The 14,705-nt window shown below is 47.1% G+C and overlaps 1 protein-coding gene across 1 annotated transcript in view; it reads right to left on the bottom strand.

Moving 5' to 3' along the window:
• The window catches only part of LOC111150635 (glycoprotein A33), a 44,332-nt gene that overhangs the window by 13,908 nt on the left and 15,719 nt on the right, over window positions 1–14,705 (bottom strand). Inside the window, exon 3 of the mRNA XM_022508123.1 lies at window positions 10,345–10,561. Within this exon, the coding sequence (XP_022363831.1) occupies window positions 10,345–10,561 (217 nt within the window). The remainder of the gene's footprint in view (window positions 1–10,344; window positions 10,562–14,705) is intronic.

Raw genomic sequence — 14,705 nt, 5'->3', positions numbered from 1 at the left:
GGATTCCCTCAGGTCAGGAACCCCCCGAAAGGGGGGACAGGAAAGAACTTCCCAAAGGAAAGGAATTGCACAGGTCAGGGCCTGGGGGGAGGAACTGTAAGAACTTCGGTGTGAAAGCGCGAGCGGATGTGCAGTTTGACCTGGGGGGTCAGGCGGCCGGAGTCTGTGGCTCCACGGGCGGCACCCTTAGGGCCCCCAGAAGTCTACGGAGTCCGAGTGGGCCCTGACCTGCTCCGGGGTGAGCTCATAGGGTCTAAGGCGAGCCCTTGGGGCGCCAGTCTGGGGTTTATATGGACTCGCTGTGGCCAAGAGGCACATAGGTCTCCTCCGGGAGGGCGGACAGGCGGGCCTGGGCCTGGTCTCTCTGCAGGGACACCCACCCTTTGTCTCTGCGCCGGCGCCACAGGGAGGGAGTACACAGGGTGGCCGAGAGATCCCCTGCTCGTCGTGGGTCATGCTTGTCAAAACGTACAGCCTTCGACTGTATGCACGAAAGGTTTAAGAAGCGATTCTCAGGAGGCTGTGGGCTGAACACGTCTCCTGGAAGATTAGGCCCATTATGTGAACCGGAACGGGCCACCTGCGGGGTCGGTTAGCCCTCCGAGGGGCCCTGAGACCTACCCACTGTCCAGGTCAGGACCCCCGGACACCCTGACCAAGTCCTATACATTGATTCTTGGTTTCAGGTGGCCCAAACTCTGCCCCCACGGGTCCCATTCTGTGCCAATAGGAAGGACCAAAGTAGGGTATTTGTGACCCAAGTAAAAGATCCCAAAGGCTGTAAGGAAGCAAAGCCTATCAGGCAGGGCAGGGGGGCAGCAGTGGGAATGAGCTCTGGACAAAGACAACCGGTCAGGAAGTGTGGGGACCACAGTCCTCCTCCCACCCGGAGCGTAAAGCAGAGGTGCAGGAAGACGGTGCTCCCAAGGCTTCTCAGTGGCGTGTGTGGGGAGATCTCTGCAGCCCTGACAGCCCACGGGAAAACTGATCCAGACAGAGACAGGTTGTAAAGTCACAGGAGCTCTCACCCTTATGTTTAAGGTGGGGCGGGGGGGGGGGCGTCTGCCGTCCACCCAGGTCATGATCCCAGGCGTCCTTCAGGACAGGGACTTGGAGGAATATTCCCAAACAGCTGCTGAAACTCCTTTTGTTTCCAGGAAATTCCCTGTCTTCTCCGGCCCAACACGGACTGCCCATCCCCCCTTGTCAGCGGGAAGACATGGCATCAGCTCCGAGCCGGTGAGCTCCTGAGCCGGGAACCTTTCTCTGTCCTCTGGTAGCACTTTCTCTCTTCTGTTCCCCATCCCCCTTTCCCGGTTCTGCACCACCTTGGGTGCGGCCTGCATTGGTGGCTGCTAGACTGTCCTAGGTGCTTCAGGCACCGTGGCTCCTCCCTTCACTGGCGGAGCAAGACGAGCACCCCCTGGACCTGACACCACCCCCTCCAGATTTCCCCACGGGTCTCAGGTGAAAATCGACCATGGGGAGCATCCAGGTGGAACATAATTCAGTATTTAAACTAAGTTTGTTGGTTTAATTAAGATAGATGTGTCTTTTAAGTTCTCAGCAGTAAACATGAAACTTTCATTCAATATCAAGGTTTACGGAAGGTCAGGTGACCTCGTGTTATGTCTGTTGTGACTTGTTAGCAAAAAGATGACTAACACGGATGGTTAATCGTCTAGAAGTTTTCTTGGGTGATCGTTCAGATAGCTTTCAAAGTCTTTGATAAACTAAAACTTTAAAGTTTTGCTTCAATGGTAAATGGAATTGAATTCATTGGACATGCAGGTCTTTTCCAAATAGGATAAAGTGTAAGTCCTTAATTACTGGACATAGGTTTGTGCTTTTGACTTCTTACTGTAAAGAAACTAAGGATATTTAAATCTGTTGGTAAACATGTTTTGTGCTTAACTGACTCACATATTTGCCATCTAAAGAATTCTGGTGTAACAGTTCACAACTGGTTACTCCTCAGTCTTTACTGGAGGTGAAGGTTTCTGAAGAATGCAAAATTCTGCCAACTGTAACTAAGACTGGTGGAAATAAGGAAAACAACTCAGTGTGTGGAAAAGTAGGAGATATGTAAGAAAGGTAAGAAATGGGAATGTATTTTTGTTGAAGGTTTAAAAAAGGTAATTTTGTCCTAAATGAGATGGTTGTTTGGGAAAAAATGAATGGGGACAAAATCTGAATGCAAAGAAAAAGTTGTAGAAGGTTTATGGAGGGAAAACTTTGGAACAGAATTTTAGATGCGGTCGGGATGGACCAAGGTTGAAATGAATGGATTTTAAAGTACATTGGTGTAAGATTGAAAGTCTGCTTTCTCTCTGTTCAAAAAGATAAAACTATTCTCCAATTGTCCAAAACTATTCTCCAATTCTTGATAAGAAAATACAAATAATTGTTTTCTCTCTGCTTGCCTAGAAAAACCAGTTTCTCTGTCTTGCCTTTATTGGGTCTTTAACATCCCTAATCCTATTTAGGGAAGTGCTTTAAAATGTTCTAAGGTTTTAACAAACTTCCCCAAGATTTAAATCATGAGTGAAGTCTTGTTGACTGACTGGGCTTGCTTGTTGCGTCTGGAACCTTCCGGTTCTGGCTATTGAAGTGTCTGTATCACAGAGTAACTGAGTTTCCTTGTCAGTCGTATCATAGTGAACTCTCCTATCAGATCGTTAACTGTGTCCGTTTCTGAGTTTTTTTTATCATTTATAATTGTTCTTACTGTCTTGCAAAATAAGTTTCATCTTCAAGGAGGTTCATATAAAGGACCTTTAGGACAATACAGGTCTTCAATATCTTTAAGATCAGAACTGAAATGAGTAAGAACTTTCAGAACTAAGTAAAAGCTGCATTCAAACGGAACATGAATCAGTAACATGGGACTAAAGGAGCTAAGAGATCGTAGTGTTGTGACTCTTGTTTGAATCATTGCTGGTTCTCTCATGTTTGCTCTTTCAGACTAAGGGAGCTTTTTCTTAAGATATCTGTGACTTACAGAAATGTAAAAATACTCATTTATAAACAAATCAAAGCATTCAACTTTTCTATGTGAACCTTCTGAAACTCAGAAGGTCTCAGTAGGTATTCTTTCTTCCGTGGCAATCAGTCATTTGCATAAGTTCGATAGGAATTTGTTCTCCTTGTAAAAGGACACTATTGGAAACATTGGTTATTTTACCAAGGCTTAGACTGGAATGTCCCATTTGAGAAAGACATGCATAGACTCAGATATGACCAGACAGCTTTAAGGAATGGAGGTTGGCTTTATGAAACCTGGAGTCCTAACGCCCCTTGGAACTGTTGGCCTGATACCTTGCAGAGTTCCCAGCAGCCTCACCAGGTGAGTGAAGAATGTCACTTCCTGGGAGGTGCAGGACCCTCAGGAAAAGGAATCTGCCCAAATCTATAGGTATTGCAGGCATGTCTGATGGCAAGTAGTTGGCCTGGAGAGACTACTGAAAGTCCAACCTTGAGATTCCTTATAAAAAGTTCCAACAGGGGTGCCTGGGTGGCTCAGTGGGTTAAAGCTTCTGCCTTCGGCTCAGGTCATGATCCCAGGGTCCTGGGATTGAGCCCTGCATTGGGCTCTCTGCTCAGTGGGGAGCCTGCTTCCCCTCCCCCCCTGCCTACATGTGATCTCTGTCTGTCAAATAAATAAATAAAATCTTTAAAAAAATAAAATAAAAATAAAAAGTTCCAACAAAGCAGATTCTAAAAGATCCATATGATCTGTCTGATCACTCAGTGTTCTTGCTGAGCTTATGTAAATAATTAAGCCAACTTTGTTAAAACTGGACTTGTTTTTTAAATAAATTAGTCCTGATTTGGCTATTTCTGGAAATGAGGGTTATTTTAGAGAGAAAAATTACATTTAAATAACCCACTTTTGTGGATGTTGAGTTCTGGATTTTGATGTCTTTAAATGTTTCTTGTTCACCTAAGCTAGACAACTTGAGGTAAACTTCAGAGAAGTTGCACAATAGCTCATTTAGACAATCTTCTTGCTTTTTATTCTGTGGGGATAATAACAGGACCCCATGGCACAGGATTAAACAACTGGAAAATGGAATTGATTCCCCAAGAACTGTATAACTTATCACCTTGACCAATTCTATGTGGCTGTGGCTGGGATAAGGAAATCATTCCCTAAAAGCCAGAGCATACGCACTCCATAGGGTTAACTACGGACTTATGGAGATAAGGGTTGACCCCACTTTCTTTATGATTGGATTGGATGATGTACTTGGGAATGCCTTTAACCTCTTGATAAGTTTTCCCCCACTTGCCAGTGATTCCTTGTAGTTAGGATATTAATGCTTTACCCCAAAGAGTTCTTTCTTAATTGTTTCATCCCTCTCAGTCATATTTTTCCTAGAAGCCACTTCTATTGAGGTACAATTGCAAGCAAAGGCTTTAGCTAAGCGCACAACAGTGGTCCTGGTAAGAGAGCCTCAAAGCTCACTATGGGATAGTCCCTGACTTTAATGACTTCACATTAGGTCCAGATTTGTCTTAGAGGCCAAAGGCCACCGATGGATGATGGAGGCTGACTTAATAAATACCAGGCTATGCTTACAGATACACCTGAAATAATACCTAAAACCTGTCAAGCTTTAAGCCCAGCTACCCTCATGCCTGGAGCTGAACGTCATACTTCTGTAGAGCCTATCTGTTGGAGGTCATTGATCTTATTTATTCTAGTCAACTGGATTTAAAAGATTCCCGTAGCTATAATTCACCTCAAAGGCTCTATGGCAGGCCACCCCCGTAATAAGCAGGGTCAGAGGAGACCTTGAACGGACTGGAAACTTACAAGTGTCCCACCTCCAAGCCCTGTGAAAAACTCTAAGGCTCATCTCCCAAGAAGCTTTGAAAAGGACCCCCTCAAACCACAGTGGATAGGGCCCGACACTGTTCACACTACCCCTACCGCCTTCAAGGTCTCAGGTGTCACCCAGTGGGTCCACCACTCTAGCATAAAGGAGGCTCACAAGTCAGACAAATCACGCCAGCGGAAAGCCCAACCAGACCCTACCGACCTGCTCTGGCTCCACCTTCAGCGAGACCCCACTGACTGATGGACATCGGTTCGCCGTGGTCCCTGGCTATCATCGGCACAACATCCCTCACCTCAGCCGTCGGACTTTACGCTGCTGCCCCTTCCGATTGGACTTTCTCCCAGAAACTTGTTATTGTTACTGCTTATTGGGCAACCTTAGGATGGACTGCTCAGTTCATAGAAAACACTATTACCAGGCAAGCCACCATCCAGATATTAGCCTTGTAGGGCTGTCGGTCCACAGTAGATGATAATGATGCTCTCTAAACTAGGTGTTTAAGGGGGCATCAAAGGGGGCGAATGATAAGGGAAAAACTATAGTCTAACATGGCCAACCAAACCAGCAAGGGAATTCCAGCCCTTGTCTCAAAGCCCTTTCGGGTTCTTTTTTCCTACCCCGTTTCCCACATGCACCAAAAGTACCAAGTATGTGGAAGTAGAAGGATATAAATTACCCTCCCTGCTTGTGCTCAGGGCTCAGACTTTTGGGAACAGTCTCCTCTGAGCCCGCCAGTGTTCAATAAATCTCCCATCTTCCAAGGTCTCTGAGGGCTGCTTGGTTCTCCCGTCAGGACCCAGTCCAGGTTCCATAACAAAGCCAGAAGGAGACAGTATCAGCCAGAAAAGGATCAGGTCCAGAAAAGTGAGGGATTTGGCTAGGGGCCAACCAGCAATGGGAGAGGAAGAAGAAGTACAGGACAGAAACTGGTAAAAATGTGCATTTTCTTGGCTTTATAATATCTCTCCAAGGAGCTAAGTCAAATAAAAATGAAGAGCTATGTACATAAAACAATTTGTTACAGCATTATTCATAATGACTTTAACTGGGACAGGCTGAATGTTCACTCAGGGACGGGGACTCGATCCACTCACCCGAGCAGCAGGGAGCTCGGAGGACTGTTGAGTGCTAAGATGGCGGAAAGCGCTACCTGGTGAGGAAAGAAAAAGAGCAAAGTACCAACCCATTTGGCCACAAATTCAGTCATGGACAAAAATCAGCATGTAGACAGGAGCTCAAGTCAACATGTTTCTTTTTTGTTGTTGTTTCTCTCTTTTTTCTAATTTGTGTTTTCAAGAGGCAAGGCAGCGTCACCAAACACAATCATGTTTGTCTGTGTTTGGACTAAGGCTGCTATAGTGGCAGGAGGGGAGAGCAGAGCTCCAGCTCAACAACCAACAGCCTTCTACAGGCTACACTTGTCAACCTGAGGAGCCCTCCAGAGAGCAGGCCCCTTGCTTTAGGGGTACTTTGTAGACAAACACATCAGGCACCCCAGCTAGATTGGGAGCAACTGAAACACGGCTCTAAAAATGCCAGAAGATGAAAATGTGTGAGGGCGACAGCCTCGTCCATGAGGTGAGAGGGGCTGTCAGTGTTCCTAAAGGTCTAAGACCATGAGGACCTCCCCATGGAAACCCAGAAACAGTGAGGCAGCGGGGTTTCCGTGTCCCAGACCCTAAGCAGAGACACCCCCCATGTGGAAGAGGAATCAAAATTTCATTTATCAATGAGTGATGTGTCTAAGATGTAGGCGTCCTGTGGACAAATGAGGACAAACGGCTCATCCAGGGCTGACTGGGCTCTGCCCTGCCAGTCTTCTTCTGTTGGCATGGATCCAGGAAGGGCAGAGCACAAGTTACTGCCACAGTCAGCTAAAACATCACTGGCAAGCTTATGTCTGCTATCAACTCACAGAAAGGGTACTTAGAAGATGTAAGTAAACCTGAAAGAATTTGGGAATCATCCTGAACGGGATCAATTACCCACTGTGAAAGTACAGGGCTTTGCCTTTGGGTCATCCTGTTCTGATGGAAGCTTGCACCCTTTCTACAGGTGTCTCAAGCCTCAGTGTTCTCTTCTATTAAACGTGAGTGTTAATACCCACTTCCACGGATGGATTGCAAGGATTAAAAGAGACCATATCTGTAAAGCTCTTAGATGCCTGGCTCATAGCTCATCCTCAGGAAACGGGAGCTGTTACGACCATGACTCTGTGACAGCTTTCACACAGACCAAGGTCATTGCAAGTAGATGGTAGTGTTCTCTCTATTTAAGGTAAATCCCCTCTGTTTTCAGAGCAGGAGGACATGAGAAACGGGAAATTTAGCTACATGGTTGGGTGCAGGGTTGTGAAAAAGAGGAAGGTATAGGAAAAAGGTCCTATACCTTCTGTCCGCAGGAGACCTGGAGTTCTGTTAGCTATCCCTTGTTGTCGGGGGTCATTAAATCCGAAATACATCTTCCTAGATGAGAGGACTTAACCTTTGTAACATGTCGTTCCTTTGCAAAGTAATATGTAAGTTGACCATAATTCTAATCAACTTCTACTCTTAACTAAGCAAAATGATTTTAAAAATTAATGTGGAAGAATAACTGTGTAGAAATTGACAGAATTTTTTTGGAAAAGTTTAGCAAGAGAAGGTATTACACAGTGCCAGGTATTAAAAGCTGACTATTCAAACACTGATAGCTCTAACTAAAAACAACACAACACAAAACAAAAACCCTCCAAAATAAACTGTAAACATAAGTATAAACATGCTATAATCAAAACCATGTAATATCAGCATAGGAATAATCAAAAGGAAAATGAACAAAAAAGGAGTAAGAAAACAGCCATTCTGTGTAAGAATTTACTATGTGCCAAAGCTGGCATCCCCGTGGGATGATCAGGGTTTCTTTGGTACAGTGAATGACGCTGTTGCAATTGGTTATCCATGTGGGAGAAAACAAAGTTAGACTCCTAGCATCCTATTTACAAAAATAAATTCTGGATCAAATAAAGGTCTAAGTGTAAACAAGAACATGAAGTTCATTTTCATACTACTGAAGGCGGTGGCGCATGACAAGGGACCTCAGATGTGTTCTAGGAAGCAGCAGTGTGAGACAGATTGGGACTTCTCCTGTGCCCAGAATTTCCACTGCAACCTCTAGGGGGGTGAGTGTCCTCAGTATGAAAGAGAAGCATGAGAAACATCCCAGCAGCCTTTCCAAGAGCAAATCCTTAGGTTATCAGGGACCCTCCTCCCACCCAAGCAAGGGAAGCCTGGAGGTTCATCAGGGAGATCTCTTTGAAGAGGATGCTTAGGAAGGGACCCATGAGTATTTGCTCTCCTGCTCCTGGGGTAAGGAAAGAGGTATTTCCCCCATCTCGGGTCAAGCTGAGGAGACACCAGAAGAATCCAGCATGGAGACCAGGGTTCCCTACGGTTGGAAGCTGGCATCTCTCTTTCTGGGGCTGAGGCTCGCTGAGTGACAGAAACCTATATGGTTTTGAAGTGCTAATTCTGCAGTCTGAGGACAGAAGGCCTTTTGGAGGCCTCTGGGTTTCCGGGGACACCCCTGCCTGCAGCCAAGAGAAGGGGGCTGGAGTGGGCTGCAATGGCCATGTGGGAGTGGGGGCTGACCCCTGCCATGTTCATGTCTCCAAGGGGCTCTGCTTACTGGGCCACAGGGAGCCCGGAGCAGATTGGCAGAGAGCAGGAGTGAGTGCCAGAAACGGGTACTGGGTGGGAAAGGACAGGGGCACACATACTACCTGTATCGGGTGGAAGGACCTGTTCGTTCACCCCCCCTAAAAAAAGCTAAGGTGGGGTTATGTGAGAGCCCAGAGGGACATGCACATGGCCTCACCAGGCAAGCAGGACTTGGCTTTTCTCCTTTTGATCCTCCCTGGACCTTGACCTCTGAGGAGCCACATCATCACCTCCCAGGGTTGGGAGGAGTCAGATGAAGGAGGTAGGGTGAGGAGACAGACCCCAAGCCCTCACTCCCCACCGCTGGTCCCCAGGCTTCAGGGGGTTGGGCCCAAATGGGGAGTAGTGAAGCTTATTAGTGGCTAAATTAACATTTTGATTTAGACTGCACTGAATTTTTTCTTACCTAACAAAGTAACGAAATTTACAAAAATTAAAAAGATTGATAACATTCAGTGCCGGTAAGGATGGGGGAAAACCGGCGTGCTCATAAATCGCTATGGCAGGAGACGTCATTTTGAGGAAAGTAGTTTGCCAGTATGGCTTCATGTTTCATGAAGGCATCGTCTTTGACCTAGAAATCCTGCTTTTAAGAATCTACCTAACAAAAACAACAGAGAGGAAGAATATACATCAGTACTGTTCACACACAAAATTGGAAACAGTCTGAGAATGTCCATCAGTGTGGGACACCTGGATAAATCACAGCACGTCCACGTGACGGAATGTGTGCCGCCGATACAGAGATCTATAGTATCAATCTGGAGAAACAGGCATGGAACGTTACCCCAAAACACTGCCAAGTGGTCTTCATAATATGATCTTTTCTTTTCCCCAAAGGAAAGGAAGAAAGAAAAAGTGTGGGGGGGGGGGCATGTACGCGCGCGTGCATATTTAGAAAGGACATGAAGCATGTGGAGGAGTATTCCCATTGGCTACCATGCTGGTGGTAAGATGGGAGGAGACAGGGGCTACACTGTTTGATTGACAGATGCTTCAAAAAGCCAGGCAGCCAGTTCCCGCAGTTTAAAAAAAGTTCCACTAAGGAGTATAAATGGAAAAAGTAAATGAAAAAGGATCCATTGTTTGGGTTTAAAGCGTTGCTACCTCCCGGGGTGGAGGCCATTCCTATAGTGGACCTAGAAGAGCCATTCGCCAATAAGTGTCCAGTAACTGACTCTGAGTCCGGGGCCTGCTTTCTCTGGGCCTCATCTGTAAAATGAAGATACTAAAGTAGATGATGTTCAGATTCTTCCAAAACTATGAGCTCTAATAATCAGTGATCTGTATGGGAAGAATGTCATCTGGGGACGTATTTCAAAGGCAGTGGAGCCTCCTCAGTGGTATGTGGTTGGGGCCCAGGTTGGAGAGACGCTAGTGGGAAGGGTATCTCCTGATTAGCTGAATTTATGATGGGGAGGTCACGATTTGGCTCTCAGCGCCAAAGGAAGGCACAGTGAGAGTCCTTATTTAGGATCTATGATTTCCCTTTTTCTTCTCCCTAATAAGTTTGCCATGAAAAGGAAGGGAGCTGAGATATGGGGAAGAGCCCCAGGGCCACTCCAAACAGGCCTACTCCACTGCCCTGGGAACTGCCTGCCATGGATGGGCAACTCAGAATAGTCTTCCGTTCAGAAGGGAGGGGCAGCCCCTGGCAGGCAGATGGCATGAGGGGAGGAGCCTGAGCTCCTGGTCAGGTAGGGCTGTCTCTGGCTTTCCCTTACCATGAAGGCATGACTTCTCCCAGCACCTCTCCCTGCCCTGCCTCCCTGTCACCCCAGGAAGGAGATGGAGATACTCACCCAGGACCAAGAGCCTGACGCGTGACTTAGAGGTTCCCGCCAGGTCTTCGATCAGGGAGACCGAGCACTCGTACGTGCCGTGGTCATCCATGGTAAGCTGGCTGATGGTGATGGAGGCATCCGAGTGTTCGGCTCTGCTCGAGATGTTGGCACGGTTCTTATAGAGGTCACCGTAGATGTAGTTTTTCATCGAAAATTCCCAGATGAGCACCCTTTCCTGGGAGGGAGGAGAAACCACTTGGTCTTACCCCATGTCTTGGCATGGTGCTTGCAGCCTGTGCTGAGTACCCCCGTCCACAGGTTGCCAGGCCCAGAGGGCTAACTCGTCGACCCCTCAGAACAAACAGCTTTAACACGTAGTGCCCATTTGTGGATTCCTCTTATGATGTATCTGTACCTTTAATGAAAATATTGAAAGACCAGGACAGGTAGGCAATTCATATCACAGAAGCACATGGGGATAAAGGGGCTTTTTCTCAGCTCCCCACACTTTGACCTTTGGTAACCTCTGGCTTCTCTCTTACCCAAGAGATTTCAAATTGTTTTTGATTTCAAACTCTTCTCACTTGTTCAGACAACCAGGTATTTCATGAGCATCTATTATGCACCATGATATTGCGTTGGCAGCCATCATTGGCTTCCAAGCCCACTTTATTTACTTGACTCTTGCCTTTGGGATCAATTTATTCACTCATTGTGCAATCATGTGCGATCTTAGCATGGCTAAGATCACTCCTTCCTAGCCAAACTACCTCAGTACAAATCCCAGTCCTGCCACTTCCTAGTTAGAGGACCTCGAGCAAAAGGTGACTCCATTTCCTTTTCTACCAAATGGAGATCAAAACAATAACACCTATTTTATATGATTTTTGTGAGGATTAAAGTATATATATTTCTGCCACGGCAGAAAGTAAGTGCAAGACATAATCGCTACTGAGCGTGATGTTCCAAGATGAGGAGCTCATGATTTCTGCCCTCAAAGAATAAATGTTATGACAGCCTTTGAGTAACTGTGGGACCTCAGAAGAGAGGCATTACATCTAAACTGGATAGTCTGGGAAGGCTTCCTGGAAGAGTTCCCAGGAGACAGTGCCTCAGATCCTGAAGGACAAACTGGCCAGGCAAAGGGCTAGGGGGTTGGGGCGGTGCACGCTGGAGGACGGACGGATGTGTTTGGCATTCTAGGCAAAGGGAGAACAGTGAAAAAAGACCTCGGAGTGGGAAGCTATGGGTCTACCCCAGTGTGTTCATTATGAACGGAAGAGAGTATATGAGGTGGAAGGTGAGCACGGGCAGGTAGCAATAAAGATGGTAGCTGCTGTTTATTGAGTGTGTGGTACGTGCTGGCTACTATTCCAGGCACTCTGTATGTATTATCTTGTTTAATACTTGCAACATCCCCTTGAAGGAGATATTATGATTTTACCCCCATGAAGGAAATATCGCGATTTTACCCATTTTACACATGAGGAAACCAAGGCAAGAGGTTAAGTATCTCTCCCAAGTGGTTAACCCAGTGCCAGGGGAGGGATTCGAACCAAGCATTCTGGCTTTAGAGCCTGGGCCCTGGCGATTCTGGATTGCCAGACTGCAGGCATCGTGTATATGGGACTGAATCAGTGGCATCATATCCTGAAAGCACTAGAGAGCCATGTCTTTTAGGAATTTAACTCTCAACACAGGGTGGGAGATGAATTAGGAGGAGAAGGAAAGGCAGTTCAGAAATGATCTCAGCAATTCAAACGGAAAATTGTGGGTCTTCAGATCAGGCTGTGGCAATGTAGACGGGAAGGATGAAGTGAATTTGGGGAGTGTGAACAGGGTAGACCAATGGGACTGGGAGTCAGGGAGTGGCAGACCTCAAGGGGGAGGGTCTTTGGCCTGAATATTCGGGTATATGGTGAAGTCATTTCCAAGAGAAGAAACACCTAGAAAGAGAATGTTTTAAGAAAAAACAATGTGTTCTGTTTTCTACATGATGTGCCTGAAGTGTCGATGGCACAGGCAGAGTTCGGTAGGAGCTGGCCAGGGCAGCTGAGTGCACCCAGGGATGAAGGTTGGGGAGTCAGGGACTTAGATGTTAACTGAGCTGTGGGCTAGAGGAAGCCACCCCAGGTAAATGAGTGCCGTATGCCAAGTCCCCAGGTTAATTCATTTTGAAAGGTTGGGGAGAGGTCAGATAGAGCAGAAGAAAACCCAAGATGAGACTGCCCAAAAAGCCAAGGGAGGAAGATTCCAAGATGGGAAAGTGGTCGATAGTGGGAAACGCTAACGGGAGATGAAACAAGATGAAGCCTGAATGAGTACGTTGAATTAGCAAATCAGAAGTTGCCGGTGAAGGCAGGGGATTGGTAGAGGCAGAAGCCAGAGCATGCATGGGTAGAGAAGGGGGTGTGGAGACCTGGTGTCAGGTCTGATGCTGCACAGGTCCTCTGGGCAAATCAGGACAAGGTGCCCTTGTGTCTGGACCAACACAGCCTGTGCCAGGAAACTCGAGTTGGTTAATGGAGTGCAGGTTCTCTTGTGTAGGGCAGGAACTGCAGCCGCCCTGGGAGGGGCAGGTAACTAGCTCTCCTGAAGGGGAGGAGCATTGGGGCGGGAGAGGAGGAAGTGTTTTGAGCTGTGGGCCAGTCCGTGAATCTGGATCTTTCCCAGCTCCGCTCTTTTCTGACGGGTTGGCTCTGCCTAGGACCCTTCGTGCTCCAACTATTCTCCTAATCACAGCTATCCCAAGGCTTCCTCCCTGGATCTCCCACCGCCACCCCCTTGCCTGGACCTGTCACAACAATCTCCTTGAGGACACAGATTTAATCCCTTTCCCTGCACCCTTGCTTACTCTCAAGGGGATTGCCTCAACTCCTTTTGGAAGTGAGGGATCCATCAGTCAACAGAAGAACTTTAGTGTTTATCTGAGCACTCAGAGAAGTGGCTGGTGAGACCGTCTCTGGTTGGCTGAATACATGTGATGGTGAAAGAGACCTTCTTCGGTTTCTTCGGGCTGAGGGCAGCAGCTTCCCTCTCTGGGTTTTACCCTGAGATTCTGGAAGTAGAAAGGACCTGTGCCCATGGCCCATCAGTCCTCAGGGCAACAGACAACAGGGAGGACCAGGTGGGATTTACTCTCTTTTCCCATGGGTCCTGCTACTCCAGGCCTTGGGTGTCCTGGGTCACCCCGTCTTTCCTGTCAGGGAAAAAGGTAAAGGCTTTCACTCTGGGTATTCCAGGGACCTAAAGCTTACCTCTGGCAGGCACATTTGCATTTAAAAAATTTTTTATTAAGTAGCTGCACACTCAACATGGACCCCAATGTGGTGCCTGCACTCAGGACCCTGTGACCAAGACTGGAGCCGAGACCAAGAGGTCGCGCTCACATTGAGAGGCCACCTCCCACCAGCCTGAACGGCCAAAATTGACAAGGCAGGAAATGACAGGTGTTGGAGATAGTGGAGAAGGGGAGCCCTTTTACACTGTTGGTGGGAATGCAAGTTGGTGCAGCCACTTTGGAAAACAGTGTGGCGAGTCCCCAAGAAGTTAAAAATAGAGCTACCCTATAACCCAGCAATTGTACTACTGGGTATTTACCCCAAAGATACAGATGTAGTGAAAAGAAGGGGCACCCCGATATTGATAGCAGCAATGTCCACAATAGCCAAACTGTGAAGGAGCCGAGATGCCTTTCAACAGATGATTGGATGAAGAAGATGTGGTTCATATCCACAATGGAACATTACGCAGCCATCAGAAAGGATGAACACCCACCATTAGCATTGACATAGATGGAACTGGAGGGACTATGCTGAGTGAAATCAGTCAAGCAGAGAAAGACAATTATCATATGGTTTCATTCAGATGTGAAACCTAAGGAATAGCACAGAGCACCACAGGGGAAGGGCGGGAAAACTGAATGGGAAGAAATCAGAGAGGGAGACAAACCATGAGAGCCTCTGTACTGTGGGAAACAAACTGAGGGTTACAGAAGGGAGGGGGCAGGGGGAATGGGGTCACAGGGTGATGGGTATTAAGCACTGGGTGTTATACACAAACAATGAATCATGGGACACTACATCAAAAACTAATGATGTACTGTATGGTGACTAACATCACATCATAAAATAAATGAATAGATAGGATAGATGAATAGATAGTCTGGTGCTTAACTGACTGAGCCACCCAGGAGGTACCCCCACATTTGCCTTTTAAAAGTAGACCTCACTGTGGAACTTACTGAACCACCATGAGAAAGATAACTGTTAGCCTAACGGGGGAGCAGGGGTAACATATACTTCCCCGATGACTGTGTGCAGGTGCAGGAACAAGATCTGGCATCTGTTTCAGGACCTGTTTTGTATGACTCCCACCAA

Source organism: Enhydra lutris, unplaced genomic scaffold (genome assembly GCF_002288905.1).
Source record: "Enhydra lutris kenyoni isolate GAN:26980312 unplaced genomic scaffold, ASM228890v2 scaffoldscaffold24, whole genome shotgun sequence".
Classification (NCBI taxonomy): Eukaryota; Metazoa; Chordata; class Mammalia; order Carnivora; family Mustelidae; genus Enhydra; species Enhydra lutris.
Note: the sequence above shows the minus strand (reverse complement) of the source record. Positions and strands in the feature narration are given on the sequence as shown.